The 19,332-nt window shown below is 35.2% G+C and overlaps 1 protein-coding gene across 1 annotated transcript in view; it reads right to left on the bottom strand.

Annotated features, from left to right (window-relative positions):
* Positions 1 to 19,332, bottom strand: part of brun (trafficking protein particle complex subunit brun) — a 379,016-nt gene that overhangs the window by 134,201 nt on the left and 225,483 nt on the right. Inside the window, exons 16-17 of the mRNA XM_090385832.1 lie at positions 11,085 to 11,295; positions 3,008 to 3,093 (exon numbers count right to left, since the gene is read on the bottom strand). Of these exons, the coding sequence (XP_090241958.1) occupies positions 3,008 to 3,093; positions 11,085 to 11,295 (297 nt within the window). The remainder of the gene's footprint in view (positions 1 to 3,007; positions 3,094 to 11,084; positions 11,296 to 19,332) is intronic.

Raw genomic sequence — 19,332 nt, 5'->3', positions numbered from 1 at the left:
AGTTCTAGTCAATATCCGGAAAGTTAAAATAATGAATTATAAGACATTCTGATTTATTGGCCCCCTCTATTTCTCTGCACAACTGTTCATTATACTCATCAGATTCATTAAGCCTATTACACAAAACTACTTTCATTTTTCCTTTCGCAGTACTTGTGTCACACCACATTGACTCAACATTGCATTGTCCACCAATGTCAATTGGATGCACTTCCATAATTTTATGTGTTTCTTAACTAACAGCATAACTCCTCCTCCTTTCTTGTCCTGTCTATCCTTTCTGCACACATTGTACTCGCAAAATTCCAATTCCGCACTGCTTATATCTGTGTGACACCATGTATCTGATATCCCAACAATATCCACCATTAAAGCCTTGACCAGCACTTCAAATTTATTAACTATACTTCTAGCATTGGTGTGCATGCAAGTGTACCTGCACCTATCTCTACTTTTAGTTATCCTAACACAGCCTGTGTATTTACTTGTTCCACGATGACTCCCAGCAGTCCTGGAAATCCCCAGCACCTTGCTTTCCAGGCTGCTGCTCATTCTAATAGAAGCAGTGCAAGAATCACTTTGACCTCTGACTGCGGCCACTGTTAATCATTTACTCTGTGAAACCCTCCAAGCTAGCAGTTTTCCGACCCACCTAAAACTGCCTCGATAGCATTAGCAAATATTCTTGCACCCTTTCTATTCAAGTGTACCTCATCCCTATAGAAGCATTCTCTCTTGTTAGCAAGCACAGACCACACAGAAAAAATCTACCCCATGATCCCTGCACAATCTCTCCAGTGCTGAATTGATTGACAAGGCTCTCATCATATACTCCCTTCTATTGTGTCTGGGCAGAATTGCAGACACTTTCAAATTTAACCCTAACTCATGACTTGATCTGATTGAGGTGTATAAGGCCTTGAATGGGTTGAGCATGCTGAATTCTGATGGGATCCTTCCACTTGTTCAGATTACGAACCTAAGGGGGCATAAATTCAAATTAAGAAAAGACAGATGTAGAATAGATGTGCGGAAATCTGCCTTTAGCCAGCGGGTGGTTAATTGCTGGAACAAACTTCCATCTGTCGTTGTGGAAGTTGACAAGTTAAATAAATTTAAGGAGGAACTGGACAGGCATTTGGAGGGAATGGTGTGATTTTTTTTTTTTTTTGGCTGATGCTGCATAAGCTCATACACTTGCTTTCTGGCATCACATGTCACTACTACTACTACTACTTTTTTTCCAACATGACCTGTACTTAAGTACATCTGCAGATCTCTTACTCTTAATGTCATTAGTGCCAATGTGTACAACAATATCACCTTTTGTGCACTTAAAAGATGATATCTGCTCTATAATGTCATCAACTTTTGCTCCCTGGTAGACATACCCTGATCCTATTCCACCAATCCTTTTTGCATAATATATTCCCTGTCTCCCTGACAATACAGTCACCAACAATAACTAGTTCCTGTGGAACCAGAACATTCTGCCTTGGAAATTGCCGCTGTGTTGCCTGATGCACAGGAGTGAGCCCCAGCATTGAGTTGTGCAGCTGAGGCCTTGATGGGATCCCCATATTAATTTCTTTGAGGACATCTACCCTACTCCTCAAACTCTCATAGACACCCATCAGAACACTGAGCTGGTGTCCAATTTCTTGGCACTCTAGGCACCTAGCACACACACAAAGACATCCTCTTTGGCTAGATCATATTCTGTTCCCGAAATGTCCGCAAAAATTTCATATTTTGCAATGAAATTTAATAAGATTAATCATTTCTTTGTTTAACTGATAATACTCTACTAAGCTAACAGATTCCTAATACAGTGCTACGTATTATGCTCTCTAGTTTTACATTATTCCTTTGTAACTGTGTCTCAGAAGCTAATCAGATTGGTCAGACAGGATTCCCCCCACTAAACAAACCCATACTGTGATTGTCATATAATTCCATTCCTGTTAAGATGATCCTTTAATACTTCTTTAACCATTAACCACCGATTCCATTATTTTCCCTGGAATATAAGTCAAGCTTAGTTTTATAATTGCTCACATCTCCCCCCACCCCTTTTTGTGAACAGGAGACACATTTGCAATTACCTCTAGTCTGTAAGAACCCCGAGTCCAAGGATGCTCTCATAATTATGGTCATTGGTTTGCACACCTCTTTTGCTGCTTTTTTAAAATATAACTGGATAGATCCCATCACAGTTCCATATGCCATATTTACTTTTTAGCTTCAGCAATTTTTCTTCTATTTTCTTCTCAGGTAAACAAAACTGTTTAGCTCCCAGTTATAATTTGGTGTACTTAAGAACTTCTTCATATATGAATGTAGATGCAAAATATTTATTTAGTCTGTCAGCAATCCGAACAGGATCATCAATAGTTATGTCATTCATATCTAGTTGGCCAATATTGTTCATCACTTTTTTTTCTAGTATTAACATAAGCAAAGAATTCTTTTTTTACTTTTATTTGTATTCTTAGCCAAGGACTACTCATAATCAGCCTTAGCTTGCCTAACCCCCTGACTGCAGATTAGTTTGTACTTGCTGTAGGATTCCATATCCCCTGATAATTTATAATCATTCCATGCATATTTGTTTTCTGCCAATACTCTCCTCAGTTCATCTAACATCAACTTAGGTCTAAACTTTGAACTATATCTCTTTTCTTGGTATAAAAAGATTAATCTCTTCTATGATTACTTCCCTGAATGCCTCCTATTTAGAAGTTACAGTTGGCAACAATCACTTAGTCCCACTAAAAGGAATTTAAAAACTAAGACCACTGTAGTCACCTTTATGAAAGCAAAACTCCTTCCCCTTGTCTTTGACAGTAATTATATTTTTAAGTATATGCCACACCCATACATCATGATCACTGCCACTAAGTGGTTCCTTTATCTGGATATTCTTATATGATAGAGGTAATTCCAGGATATGCTAACTATTTCTTTTTACACTTAATATCTAATAATAAATAATAATAAAACATACCTTTTTCTAGTTTTGTCTGCAGACTTATGTCAACTTTTGAAACCAATTCTTTTCCTGAATTTGCCAAAGTAATTGTACACTCTCGGCTATTTAAGAAATAAAATGGTTTTAAAAATGTACTGTATTTACAACTTTAAAATAAATTGAAAGATACAGCACGAGAATAAAATATTTACACAAATCAATATATCCTAAACTAGTTCTTGTCAGAATAACTGGAAATAAACCTAAACAATCAAGTTAAATTCAGAAACTCACATTTGCTAATTGTAATGTCATTACATCAACCTGCCATGATTAACAGAAAACAATAATACTACTACTTACAGCTATACTTTACTAATGAACTTCTACTGAGGCCTCCATAGCAGAGTGGTCAGGAGCGGGAGTGCAATAGCACATGCTCCTTGAGTAGACTGGGGGTTCAAGCCCCTGACTGCTAGATACGGTCAATCTGCCAACCCGCAGTGGACCGGTGTGGCAGATTATGGTCCATTTCTTTTTTTTTTTAATGAACTTCTGGGCTGGTAACTGAGCTCTAAATGATCATCTGAATTCTTGCAATGACCATTTAGAGGGCAGTCATCATCACCAAAGTTTACTGGTAACATATAACCATAGGTAATTTTATTGTTATCTAATAATTTTAAATTTAACTTTTTAATGTAACCATATTTTAATTATCATGTCAAATGAAGAGGATTCATAGCGAGGAGTCAATAGATGTTGTTCAAATAAAACTATTCTTCAATGTGGAGATGTGTACAGTTTTCTTTATAAAAAAAGGGAAATTTTTTAAAGTGGTTCCTTTATTAACAAAAAAATAAATTTCGTTAACAAATAAAAAGAAAACATCAAAAATTTACAACATAATAGATTTAATGAAGAATTTTACTGAAGCAAACACAACTTGCTTCTTACATCACATACTACTAGGCAACTTGCTGGAAACTTCATTTCAGGAAGAACACAGAACTGCTGGAAAAGGTCGATAGAAGAACAAGATTATTAAGGTGCACAAAAGGATGGCCTCACCAAGGAAGACAAATTCTGTATATTTCAATGTCTAGAAAATAGGCATTTGCATGGCCTAAATTGAAGTGTTCAGGGCTTTAAACAGATTATGTAAACTAAACATTAATAAAATCTTCACTTATTCTCAGACACCATGCAGAACAGGACAAATTTAAATTTAAAAGGGAGGGTTGCAGAACAAATATGCAGAAATTTGCCTTCAGCCAGAGAGTAACTGAGTGCTGGAATAAACTTCCACCTGCTGTTGAAAAGTGGGTACTTTGAATATATTTAGGAAGAATTGAACAAATCATTAGAAGGAATGGGCAAATGAGGTCAGTAAAAAGTTTTTTTTTTTTTTTTTTCATTACTGCTTTGCTTTCTTACATTATTTTGCTAATACTAATACAAATGAAACATGTATAGGAAAATAAATATTTACAATTTAATATTGTCATCATCCAATATAAAATTGTAAAGTAGAATATTTCATCATTCTATTAAGTGTATTTTGTTCAATGTAGTGTATCATAGTGTACTAAAGTCTAATTTGATTTCTTGTCATTTTAAATTTTAGCTATAATTACAGAAATAACTAAATTGGTGAAATTATTATAACACAGGATAGTATGATTAATCAGGGAATTGCTACAGGTGATTCTCCTGTGAATCTAGTTGTTGTATTAATACTGACTAGGGAAGGAGCAGCAGTGCGTAGCACACGCTTCTTGATTAGACCGGGGTTCGAGCTCGTCACCACCAAATACGGAGGATGTGGAAAGGTCAAGGGAATGACCACCGCATATTCCTGGAGCAATATGGCCTTAGTTGCTAATGCTCCTAAAAACTAAACAAACAATGATACTGAATAGCAAAACTTTGTGTTCAAAGCCATCTCTAGGTCAGAATAGTACCACAGATGATTTATTTATATGAATTCTAGGTGCAGGGAGAGTGGTCTTTTCCAGCATTCTGCTGGACAAGATTAATGCTTTCGGAGAAATTAAATCAGAGGACTCATCAGGTAAAATGGAAAGAAAACATCATTTAAATTTACAACCAACTTATCAATGAAGTATTCTCTTGCACATCTGGCTGCAGAGATGGAACACCAACAGAAAAACATACTGGTTCCACAAGAAGACTTAAATCTGGATGGTTCAATTGTCATCCAGAATTACAAGAAAGATGATATCATAGAACAGTTGGATCTTGTGTAAAGGGGATGGCATTGGCATTAACTTCGAAAAGTAATAAAAACACCTAACAATGCAAAAGACATAAAAATGAGTAAATATTTACTCATTATATCAAGCTGGATAATCTTGTCTTAAATGACAATGCTTCAGTATCTCTTTGGGCTTAATTATAAACTAGAAAAACAAAGAGAGGAGAGAGTACTGGACAAACAATGCATTACAAACCCAGATTTTTGCTGCACCAGCCAAAAAATAAAATAAGATAATAATAAAAATAAATAAATAACTAAAATAAAGTAATAAACTACCCATGCTTCGCCTCCTCGTGTGGATATTTATCTGGCTGGCACCTGAATCTCAACAAGCTGGCAGCTTCAAGTACTCAGTGAGGTAACTTATTCCAAGAATTAACAATTCATTGGCTAAAAGAAAACTTCAACAATGCAGCCTAAAACTCTTCACCCATAATTTAAATTCATGGCTCCCAGTTCTGAAATCACTTATAACAATGAAAATTTCACCATCAGTCATTTTACAATCCCCTTTCAAAGCCTAATAGATCTAAATCAGGACCCCTGTAAGGTGCCTAGTTACCAAGTTATATAGCCCATGTATTCAAAGTTTTTCTTCATATGGATGCCCTTTTGTTAATCTCACCAGGTGGGCTACCCATCTCTGGATACTTCTAAGAAGCTCAATGTCTTTTTTAGGTGCAGTCTCCATATTCAGATTTAAAGTTTCACTCCATACTTCAAGTGTGGCCTCACCACTGCCTTATACAACGGATACTTCCCTGTTTCTTCAAGTAAATATTTGATAAATCATTGATAGAACACCATATGCCTTCTAGTTCTACTCCTCCTCTCAGTGTATAAGTTATTTTGGGATTGTTATTTTCCAATTGTAAAACCTTCCATTTTAGCAATTAAATGCAGCTTACACTTTCTAATCATCTTTGGTCTCTAAAATGTGTTATAATGGGAGTATGGTATATGTGCATTCAATGGCTTCTGTGACTACTGCTTTGAAGATATCTATAATTCTAATATATTCATTCTCCTAGTGCTCACCACTCACTTGAAAAAGCTATGTGGCACCTTAAACTATCATAATCTCCTTTCCTGAAATTAAACTCATACTTTGCCTCTAGCAATTGTAACCTATCCCCCCCATTTGCCACCATCATCAAATTCAAAACTCAGTTATCACTCCCTACTAAATGTTTGTTTACAGTGAAGTTCTATGATGTTATCTGGTTTGTGGATGATCAGGTCTAGAACACTCTTGGCATTAGTACTATCTTTGACATGCTGATATAAATAATGCTCATCTAGTTTATTTAAAAACTTTATCCCTCATAGTATTTCCCTTCCAATTTGCTTCTATAAATAAGGGGTAAACCAATAACACCCATAAAAAGACATTCACACTTGCTTGCTCTTTCTATCTGCATGTGGACTCTTGTCATGCTCTTCACAATCTTCTGATCTGTAGTATATCCCCATTCTCATTTTACCTGTGTTTCCAATTATCCCACACCACAAAGATTCTATGCTGGCATGTTCTGAATCTGAGAAAACTTTTATTATTTATCATACTTAGGCTGCTTTTGATAAGAAGCAAGACTTTCTCTATCCCCCTTTAACCTGTTTATCCTTCCTAAATACATTATACACATCATAGCAAAACTCATCATTCCCTATTTCTTGATGGCACCACATTTCCGATAGCCCTATTATGTCAGCATTAGCTGTTCTAACCAGGAGTTTGAATTCGCTCATTTTACTGAAAAACACTCATGAAATTAAAGGTGGGAGGGATAATATAAGTTATAAAACCCAAATTGCATATCTTAATCAGAAACTGATATTCTGAAGTTTCTAAATTAAATTATAAAAACTAAAAATTATGAAATAAAATTGGGTATTTTAAATTAAACAGATTGAAGCAGTTTGTTAATAGAAGATAACATACAGAAATTATCAGCTAGTTTATTGTACATTGTACAATAATTTCCATATATTGCCCTTGACTGAGGGAAATGTAAAGAAATTTAGATCAGATAATTTTGGAGAAGTTTGGTCTCTGTTATCACGTTTTCAGACTTGATAAACAGAGCCCAATGAGATTCCAAAGTATCAGATTTGTATGGATTTGGATTACACGGCTATTTGGAACTACACTTAGGAACCAATAAACTATAATTTGGTCTGTTTATTTTTTGGAGTTCATGTGTTTTACTACATTAAAGTTAAAGATGAGACCTGTTATATATGAAGGCACTAACAAGTTATGCATAGGTAATCTGAGATTAATGATTAATATATACGCAATCTGAGATCTTAGTTAAAAGTTAAAAAGTGATGTCAAGAAAAGCCACAGGTTAGGACTTTAATGTAAGGGTACCTGAAATTGTAGTAATAGTAATTTAATAATAGTAATAGCCATACAGTGCAAGGAAGCCACAGGCTTTTGCTCCACTTTTGCTGCAAAGGGAAAAAAAAAAAAGAATAGATAAGAAAATACAAATTATTTGCTTCCCTCCTCACATAAGTAACTATCCAGTTGACTTTTGAATTCATTCAAACTGTCAGCCTCAACTACCCACTAGCATTAGCAACATATTCAAGCAATCAGACTCGCCGGCGGAAAAAAAACTTCCTACAATCTAGTCTAAACCTTTTCCTCCTGTAATTTGAATTTATGCTCACAAGTTCTGTAATTCTCTATAACAGTGAAAATTCTGCCAATATTCAGTTTATTAACAGAGCCAGTTTTAATTCAGTTCTAGCTATTGGCATTTCAATTCTAGCAATTCATCAATTAATTCTAGTCTGGAGAAACTGCACATAGGGAACATGAAGTAAAATTTCTCTCAACATGGTATGCACCTGAGAACAGAAGGGAAACAATTCTTACAATAAGTCACCTTCCAAATGCCAAAAAAGCAACTGCAGCATACATGGAGCAGAATTCACATTGTCACAAAAAAAAAAAAAATATCAGGTCTTACGTGGCATAACAAATACACTGTTAATATCCTGTAGCAATATTCCCCTAAACTGGACTTCAAATTAGATGAAAAAAATTAGTATACACTTCCTCTGAAATTGTTTCTACATGATTATGATAAAAATCAATGCTGAAAGTCAGGAAAATGTTAGGAAAAACATGGGCACTATCACCAAACATACATAGGATTTTGATTATTGTTTTACTGTCTAAAAAACAAGATCTGAATGAACTATGAATAAAAATTTTAGAAACAAAGGATGGAGATAAAAAAAAAAAAAAAAAAAAGAAAGTCAGTTTCTAGTTACATGCCTGGCACAGGCTTAATAACATTTTCATGTGTAAAAAAATTTAACTTTGCTCTCAGGTTATATTTATTTAAAACTTCTTATTTAATAATGCAGTTGTAGAAAATTTCCACGGTTACCAAAACCATCAAAGTAAGCAACATAATGACCTTTTTGACAGAAAAATGAGTTTGCTAATTGTCACTTATTTGAAGAGGTCAGGTTTTACATCCCAGTGGAAGTTGAAAAAATTATTAAAGGCTTTCAATCATGGCTATATTAGCTGTTCCCAGGCAGAACAAAAGATTTCCCCCACCCTACGAGTTATTCCAGTTTTTCAGTTTGAACAATATGTAATCAACCCAGGGACTCATAATTGTACAGCCATGCCACATAACAAAGATCAGAGTACCACATGAATTAGTACGCTATGGCCAATGTGGTTGATGTCCCAGAAAGCCCCCAAAAAATTCAACAAAAAAAAAAATGTTTTCAGAAACAAATTCTTTTTACTAGAGTGATAAGAATAAAATAATAATTACAATTAAAAACCATTAAGATTCCAGTTTAATTAAAATTATAATTTTTTTCGTACTGTATTCAATGAACAACTTTAAATACTGAACCATTTTATGAAACTAAATCAAAGCGAAACAGACAAATAAAGACACCATCTTCCTTTCATATATCAGAGAATTTTTTTGGAAAGAAATCTTTCAAAAAGTAAAAATAATACAAGAATTGATGGTGATGCTGCAGACAAAATGTGAGCATCACATGTTATTTACTAATTTCAGAAGAGCAGTCCACAGTCTATACAGCACAAAATTCTTGTTACTAGCATTGGCATTAGCAGAGGCATATGATGCAAGCTTATGCAGTATCAGCCATAAAAAACAAAAAAAAAACCTTCCCATTTCACCCATCCATTCGCTCCAAATGTTTGTCTAGTTCCGCCTTGAATCTGTTTAAGCTATCAACTTCTACAATGACAGATAGAAGTTTGTTCCAGCAATCAACTACCCGCTGGCTAAAGGAAAACTTCTGCACATCTATCCTACAACTGTCTTTTCTCAATTTGAATTTATACCCTCTCAGGTGATTATTTTGAGCAAGAGGAAGAATCCCATCAGCATTGAGCATGCTCAAACCATTTAAGACTTTATACACCTCAATCAGATCACCTTGCAGGTGCCTAGTCTCTAGACACTGTAATTTGCAAAACTTAAGCTTTTCTTTGTAAGAGCAACCCTTTGTTCCATTCACTAATCTTGTTGCCCTCCTCTGTAGTCATTCCAGCAGCTCTATATCCTTCCTAAAATGAGGGCTCCAGACCTGTGTATAGTACTCAAAGTGTGGCCTGACCACTGCCTTATACAAGGAAATAATCACCACCTTTTCTCTGTTAGAAAATAAAAATTCCTGTATATCATTGACAGTACACCATGAGCTACTTTGCAGACCATTTGCACTGCTCAGAAAACTTCATATCTGACTGCACAATTACTCCTAGGTCCCTTTCATCCCCTACCACCCTCAGTGTAGTACCACACAGTTGATACGTTACTCTGGGTTACTGCTACCCATAACGCAGTACTTTACATTTGTCAATGTTAAACTTCAGTTGCTACCTCTCAGCCCATCTGTTCAACTTTTCTACTATATAATCTCTACTAGTAAAGATTAATATAAATGACAAATAATTAAGGAAAAGAAGATAATCTTACCATGTATGTGTGACATGAAAGAGAGTATTTTTTATTTATGATATAATATTTTGCTAAAAAATGTGTGTGTGTTTGTAACACTGGATATTTCAATAAAAAAAGATGAAGCTCTACGAGCTCACCAATTTTTAGGTTTAAGCTATTTATTGTCCAGTCTTTTTTGTATACATATGTATACAAAAATTTTTGAATTTGTTGTTAAAATTAAACTAGGTATTACCATTTAGATTTTATGATTTCTAAATTTAAATTGTGTCTAATTAAATTATTTTTTCTCAATGGGAATGTTGTTACCCATCCCTAAAAATGCCATTAGCACACTTCTGAAACAAATGTAAACCAACTTTATTATATATAAAAAAAAAAAAAAAAAAAAAACTGTTGTATGTGATGTTTGCCTGTCAAAAGTTGGCTGTACAGAGACTTTATGTGTTGTTTCTGTTTCTCCTTGCACTACAAAAATGATTATTATATATTACTGTTTTCTTCAAATAAAATTAAGCTTACACTGTGTTTCATATGTACATCAATAGCATTTTTAGGCTAAACTGAGAAGAGGGAGTAATATTCAAATGGAGGGGGAAAAAGCCACTAATTACACAAAATTTAAATTTAGAAACTGTAAAATATAAACAGTAATACTTAGTCAAATTTCAACATTAAATTTAAAATTTTCAACCAAAACAAACAAAAAAGGTTAGACAAAAATATCCCAAACAACCAAATAAATGAGATAGATCTCAGCGTCTTTTAACTGAAACACCCTGTATGTGTTTGTGTGCTTTTTCCCCCTCCATTTGAATATTACATATAAACAAAGAAATTATGTTCAAAATACCTTTCACCAGCATACATAGTTACAGCAGCACTGATAACAACATGGCTAGTATCTCTTAAAGATGAAAAAGTATTGGCCTTAGGAAGTGAGGTAGTAACTTGCAGCTGAGGTAGCACAGGAATAACATCAACAGAAAAGAAAGGTTTCTTAATAGATGGTATGTCTCTTAATTTACAATTGCTTTTCACCCCAAGTACACATGTTGTATAACCTGAAATAAAACATTCATAATTTATACATATATATATATTAATTATTAAATAAATACATTATTAATTAGCTGTTATTACAATTAATAAAGATAAATAATCAATGTTTTCCCTGGTTACGGTAAACTATCCTTATTTTAAGAATGAGCAAAATATACTTAAAAAAGACTAAGAGAATGAACAATTTTCTTTCTCTAAAAATACTTTTTAAGTATATAACTGTAAAATGTAACTAAATTTTAAGAAATGCTGTGGTTAATTTATTTTATAAATAAGTTCATAAATGAGTATTTAACTAACACATAACATTATTAAAATGGGCTTTCTCTTAATGCTCATGTTTTACTTAGTTTCACTTATACTGTAGTTTATTCAAATTGATGTTTTACAGATAGCAAATCATCCAGAATGGCAATTAAGAAATATCTCTATTTAGTGCTTAAGACAGAATTAGATCATATCTATTTGGTCTAAACGCAATTCCCTTGCAAAGTCAATAGATCAGTGTATACGCTGCACCATGGCTATGGAAGTGAAATTTGGGCACTCACTAAAAGAATGGAAGAGAAGCTGAAAACTACACAGTGAAGAATGGAATGAATTATATTAGGAATCAGACTGTTACATAAGAAGAGAAACACATGGATTAGGCAGCAAACACAAATAAAGGACATTGTTATCGAAACTAAAGAACTGAAATGGTCTTGGGCAGGACATATAGCTTGAAGACATGATGACAGATGGACTAAGAAAATAACAGAGTGGTACTCAAGACGAACTAAAAGAAAACCCAGAAGACAACGACAGAGATGGACAGATGGAATTCACAAATTCATGGGTAGTAAATGGATGGCCATTGCAAAAAACAGAAAGACCTGGAAAGTTGTTGGAAGGCCTTCACATCATACTGGAGTGGACTGAAAATGGCTGATGATGATGATATTAAATAACATTATATTAGTACATTAATACATCATATAAAACAATATAGGTATTATATAAACACTTCATAAAGTTGTTAATTAGGTTAATTTGAGTTAAAAAAATATCATATGAAGATTTTTTATTATTTTTTTTTTATGTAAACCCCAAACACAAGAGGTATTAGAACCAATAGTATTTAGTACCATGCTTGGGTTGGAGGTTGAGTAGATGAGGTTGTTGTTATTTAGTTTTTTAGGAGCATTAACAAGTAAGGCCATATTGCTCCAGGGATATGCGGTGGTCATTCCGACCTTTCCGCATCATCTGTATTTGGTGGTCAAGGGCGTTGAGAAGACAAAAGAAGATATTTGTTGACATTGGACTTGAACTTTTGTAGACTGGAAATATGTATGAAGGAAGGTTGTTCCAGAAAACAGCAGTTGAATGAATACACGAGGAAGATGAAAAGTTGGTTCCGTGAGTTTGAAGTTGGACAGTAAATAGATGTTGGCTGGTAGCGGCACGTGTTTGGACTGTTTTGAAAGAGAGAGTGGGAATTATAGAAGCCAATTCAGAAGAACAGTGCCCATGGAAATATCTGTAGAAGAGGCATGCAGCAGAAACAATACGTCTATGAGACAGCGAGTGGAGAGACTCTGCTAGAGATGAATCATTAATTGACCTAAATGCCCTCTTCTGAACGGAATCAAGAAGCCTGAGAGAGGTTTTGGGGGCACCAACCCAGATGTGGGAACAATATTCCATGGTAGGGCAGATTTGCGATTTTTACAGAGTGAACAGCTGTTTGGAAGAAAAGTAACCCAGAGAGCAAAAGAGAAAACCAAGTTTTTTAGATGCAGAGGAAGCAATATTTGTAATGTGCTTGTGCCAAGAGAGAGTTTACAAGTCAAGGTAATCCCAAAAAGAGAGATACTTTTTGCCTAGAATTCAGTGTGTCACCAAAGATAAGCATAGGAGCAGAAGAATCCTTTTTGTGAGATATAAGACAAGACTGAGAGTTTTAGAAGGATTGACATCAACTAAGTTGTCTTTGCCCCACTGGAGAATTACCTGGAGATCGGCATTTAAGGAACTGGTAGCAGATTTTCGAGACGTTGAAGCTGATTGAGCAGGACAAGGTTTCTCAAAATGGAAAGTGGAATGCAATGTGCTATCATTAGCAAAACTATGAATAGGATTTCCAGTCAATGGAAGAAGGTCATTAATATACAAGAGGAAAAGAGTGGGGGAGAGAACTGAACCTTGGGGGACACCGGCATTAGTGTAGAAGTTAGAAGACAGAGAGCCATCTAACATCACCCTCAGTGAGCAATCAGAGAGAAAACTGGATAACCAATTACAAAAAACAGTTAGCAAACCATAAGATGGAAGCTTGTTTAGAAGACCTTTATGCCAAACACGATCGAAAGCCTTTGAGATGACAAGAGCAAATGCTTGTGTTTCACCAAACTTTTCCATTGAATTAGTCCATAAATGGGTAACATAAACCAGAATATCACCAGTGGATTGACAGACGGAATCCATAATGGCGATCATTGATCAGACGGAAGGTTTCTAGGTAGTTTAAGAGTTGGCAGTTAATTGATTTCTCCATTACTTTAGAAAGAGTAGAAGTAATTGCAATGGGACGTTAATTGCATGGGAGGGATTTGTCACCCTTTTTAGGAACTGGCTGGATATGAGCAAATTTCCAAGCAGAAGGGAAAACCACCTTTAGAATAAGAAAGTGAAAAAAGGCGGCAAAGAATAGGAGTAAGTTCAGGAGCACAGGTTTTGAGAACAAGTGGAGAAATACCATCGGGACCTTGAGCTTTCTTAGCATCAAGATTCATCAAAATCCTTCTGACATCCTTTTGACAGAAGACCACAGGAGGCATTGAATGGAGCGTGTTGGGAATGGTGGGAGGTGTTTTACCAAGATCATTAATACATGAGTTGGAAGAAAAATGGGATGCTAGCAGGTCAGCTTTATTCTTGGCTGAAGTGACAACAGAACCATCTGGTTTTGACAGATGTGGAAGCATAGATGGGCAAATGTTGCAGCCAATAGCTTTGGCAAGAGACCAGAATGCTTGGCTACTATTAGGGCAAGAAGCAAGTTTTCTACTCTTAGCCTGTTCAAACTCTAGTTTGGACTGATTAATAACTGCTTTACAATTGTTGCGAGCTTTGGTGTAAGCAGAAAATGAAACTGAAGAATTAGAAACAAGCCAATTACGATATGCAACATTCTTCTCTTGAATAGCCTTAGCACATTTATTGGAAAACCAAAGTTCAGATAAAGGACAAGATTTTAAAGTGGAGTGTGGGATAAAGGATTCCATTCCTGCAAGAATAATTTCACTCACACGATCTGAGCAAACATTAACATCAGAAGTTTTGAAACAGTAATCCGACCAAGGAAAAGAAGAAAAGAAATCTCGCAGGTTATCCCATTTTGCATTCTTGTAATGCCAAACAATACAAGGTTGGAATAGCCGTGAGATAAAAGCTCCATTGGAAAACAGTCACCAAGTTTTGATCTGAGGTGCCTAAAGGACCTGTCACTCCGACTGTGTACTTAGAAGATTTGTTTGTGAAAAAAAGATCAAGCGTGTTAGCCGTATGGTTAGGATTGTCCGGTATTCTTGTAGGTAAATAAACAATTTGTGCAAGGTCATTAGTAATTGCAAACGGCTCAGCATCTCGACCAGCTGGGTCGGTGTGACTAGAAAACGGGAGCCAGCTGGAGTTGTGAACATTAAAATCACCAAGGAATATTATTCCATTCTCGAACATTAGAAAGCTATGATACTTTTTGATGTTTCCACTCCACTTATACTATTTCTCCTCATGTTAACCGAGAAGTAACGTAACAGTGAATTCTCAATACTCTAATTGGTTTTGCAGAGACATTAAACAAACTGACATGGTGCTAACTGGATCTCAATGTTTCCTTTGACTTCTTCCTGTGAGAGCAAATAAAGGACTTGGTATACGAGAAAAAATTGCTGTTGTTGTTTGGTCGGTTTTTAGGAGCATTAGCATCTAAGGCCATATTGCTCCAGGGATATGCGGTGGTCATTCCCTGACCTTTCCGCATCCTCCGTGTTTGGTGAGAAAAATTTGCATATAAGTAAAAAAAAAAAAAAAAAAAAACCTTAGCTTTCAATCATAGATGCATATATTTATATGGGAAATGCTGAAAATACTGAAAAAGACGACAAATTCTAATTGGAAATGCACCAAAAATCATAGTGGCTATTTTGAATAATATCTAAAGTAACCAAAATTTTATAATGAATTTATGGTACTTTAAATTTATGTTCTCATCTGAGAAAGAGTAAAGACACCAACAGCATTTAGTGTATTCAACCCTTTAAAGCCTTAAACACTTTGCTTAGTTCTCTATTAGGTGCAATTCACAAAATGTCAGTTCTTCATGATAAGAATACCCCTTTGTGCCTCCAACTACTCTTGTTATTCTTCTCTACATCCTTTCCAATGGATAAACAATTACTTATAATTTTTTTATTGCACAAAATCAGAAATGCTTATGAATAAATGATTACTCTATTTCATTTTCACATTCTGAAGCAAAATCCACATGAATAACCTGATATGCTAATAGGTCTCTAAAGCAAGAGAATGGAATAAATGTTCATACATTTATTCCTAATTAACAACCTCTTGAAGTTTGGACCGGCTTCACAGAACACACACACACACACACACACACACACACACACACACACACACACACACACACACACACACACACACACACACACACACACACACACACACACACACACAATGAAACACTACAAGACTGGTATAATCCAAGTAGAACGAACATGGCAAAGATAAGTTATCTCATATAGCTAACAATAATACACTGGTGTGCAAAATTTAAGGACCAGTCAGGTTTTTGCCTGTAGCTTTTCATAGGAGTGGCCTGGATATGGGAAAAGCATACCAAAGGAACCTTGTAAGGTACAGAAATGATGAAGGAAACAACACCGACAAAAAAACTGAAACAAAACGGTACAGAGGGACTTTATTCAAAAATGGCAACATGGCACTGGCCATTTTTGAATAAAGTTACAGTACTGCCTTCCAGTATCTGGAGTTGTGTACGCCCATCCAAGATAACGCCTCCCCAGATGAGAACACCTCGATCGCCATATCGATCCCTTTCAGTATGTTTGTGGGGTGATACTGTGTGCCAACCTCTCGCCAGATTAGCTGACGTCCAGAATCGCTGCTGAGACTGAATCTACTCTCTTCAGTAAAGAGTACCTTAAGTAAATTGTTGTTATTGTTGTTATTTGGTTTTTAGGAGCATTAGCAACTAAGGCCATATTGCTCCGGAGATATGCAGTGGTCATTCCCTGACCTTTCCGCATCCTCCGTATTTGGTGGTCACAGGCTCGAACCCCAGTCTAATCAAGAAGCATGTGCTAAGCACTGCCGTTCAGGAGCAACTAATATTTGGGAAATGAAGGCTATTCTGATGGTTCTCCTTTGAAATAATCTCCATGACACTGTATAAACTAATTCCAATTCCTTTGCAACTTTTGAAAGCAGTATTCTTGATAGGTTTCTTTTGGAAATATCATTTCCACATTCTGAATAATTGCCTCAACTGCTGCATACCTGTGACCTTTCGAGGTACTTTAAGATTGGGAAATAAAAAAAAAATCACAGGGAGCTAAATTTTTTGAGTAAGCAGATGGAAAAACAAAATGAAAAAGTTTACAAGAATTCTTGAATGGAAAGTGGCAAATATGCAGGAGAATTGTCATGATGTAAAAGTTAATGCCATGTACTTTTCCAGATGTTTGGTCTGAACAGCAAAGTGCAATTACCACAGAACTGTTTGGTAGTATTCCCGGTTCACTGTTTGACTACGAAAGATAAATTCATAATGAGCTAAAAAAATATGATAAGCATGATCATCACATTTCATTGAGATTGTCTTTCTATTTTGGGGCTTGGATAAGAGGGAGTCTTCCACTGAAAGGAATGAACTTATGTTTCTCAGTCAGAGCCATGTACCCACAATTCAACCCGAGTAATGATGGAAGAAACAAAGTATAGGACAGCACCACCAGCCCATTGAAAAAGACCCTGGCATATGAGAAGTTGCCACTCCCTGTGACCATCAGTAAGAACAAAAGGCACAAACTTGGTTGAAATGCATCATATTCCCAAATCTTGTGTTAAATTTGATTGACATGTCCCATAAAAAATACCAATTTCATTAACAACTTTGTAGATGTAATCACTCTTGATCATGTGAACATGAGTGACTGAAACACTGGTTTTTGAAGTTGAAGGGTGCACAGTGAGAATCATCACTGACAGATAAGTGGCTCTCTTTAAACTCTGCAAACTTCAAAAAATTCTTCAAATGAATTTTTCTTCTCTGAAAGCTACAATAAGTGATAAATTTAGCCTGCTCTTAAACTTGTCTTTCAGCTGTTGTATGTCAAATTGCCTGATAGTATGTTACTAAAAATGTTTCAAGAACTGTCAAATTATGTAATATCCAATTTAAAATTGACCAAAAAATTATCACCTATCAGTGAGTGTATGGAAATAATAATTCATTCCATTGGTCTAAGACCAGTTACCACTCAAATTGGCAGGAATGGTGATACTTGCAGCACCATCAAGAAAAGCCTGATCTTCTGTGGGATAATATAAAATCCAACACTATATAGAAGGGGCCATAGCTACTGAGCAAAAGCAATCTGGTCTGACAGGACCACGTGGTTTAAAATCAGTTGCCACTCATGTTAAAACTTTCAATACCTTTTATAGGCAAGTCTGTGATTAATACAAATTATCTGTATTAATATGCTTATATTCGGTTTTTAAATTGATCCAGCCAACCGTTGTTACATACAAAATCGTCGCATCAAACTGTTTAGCAAATTTTTCCGCTTGAGCCTTCAAGGTCAGACCGTCTATTGAAAATCCAGCACTTCTTTGTGTAGTGAACCATTGAAGCAATGCTTCATCAATGTTTGTAACCTTGCACTTTCTACATTTGTTTTTTTGGTTATGTTCTTTTGCAGCGCCGATATGTTTATTCTTCCACAATGTTGATATTGTTGAAGAGGACAAAGAAAACTTTTTACACACTTCAACATTTTTTGCACCATGTTCTAACTCACGAATAATTTCGACATTTTTGCGAATCCAGAGACACTTTCTTTTGTTAGTAGATATGTTTCCAAAGGAAGGATTCGATTCTAACTGAGTTTACTTTAAAATGACAGTAAAGTGATCTGCATACAAAGTTCTTAGAACTCCCGAAATGCATAAAAATTTTTTAAAAATCCTGTTTCCAAAATCCTTAGAAGTCTCAAAATAAATTTATGGTTCAGTGAATACAAGACAATCTGTAAACAGGGCAATACAACAAGCGGAATGCCAATGCATTACTGTATAGCCCCCATCCTCAAAAGGACAAGGTCATAAACTGGTCACTAAACCGATGTGGCTGGTCATAAAAGCTAAGTCACCCTTTTCATTTTTGTCTATTCCAAGAATTGGGTTTCTTTGACTACCCGAGCAATTAAGAATGTTTGCATAGTTACCAAAATTTGTACAGTATACCCGTGTAGTATGCTCGTTATAACAGTGAGTGAGTGATTGTATGGGAATATGTGTAAATTAAAATCATTATGGCTTTTTGTTCATTACAGCCGTGATCTCGTTATTTACATGCAAGTTATAATAAAGTTTAACTGTAAAGAGTTGTGTTAGAGCAATGGATTTCCTATTACAAGTTGATATACTGATTTTATTGACTTAGTAATGCATTTAATGTGAAAAAATGTTTTATGATCACTTACAGTCCTCTCCAAAGCAATAGTACTTCAAACGAGCTAACCAGACTATAAAAAGAGCTTTATGAAATTAAATGGGATGAGAAATTCAGTTTGTTTTACATATCAATGAAAAGTTCGTATATGAATTTTTTGGGTTTTATTCTTACCTAAGAGTAACAGAATTTATCAATTAAATTACATAGAAGTTTGAGAAGAATGGGCTATTGCAAAAATTTAACAATCATAAGAGAGGATTCAACTGGTTCAGTA

Source organism: Mastigoproctus giganteus, chromosome 12 (genome assembly GCF_048544385.1).
Source record: "Mastigoproctus giganteus isolate SK-2022 chromosome 12, ASM4854438v1, whole genome shotgun sequence".
Lineage (NCBI taxonomy): Eukaryota > Metazoa > Arthropoda > Arachnida > Uropygi > Thelyphonidae > Mastigoproctus > Mastigoproctus giganteus.
The sequence above is the reverse complement of the archived record's forward strand: the minus strand, read 5'-3'. Positions and strand labels throughout refer to the sequence as shown.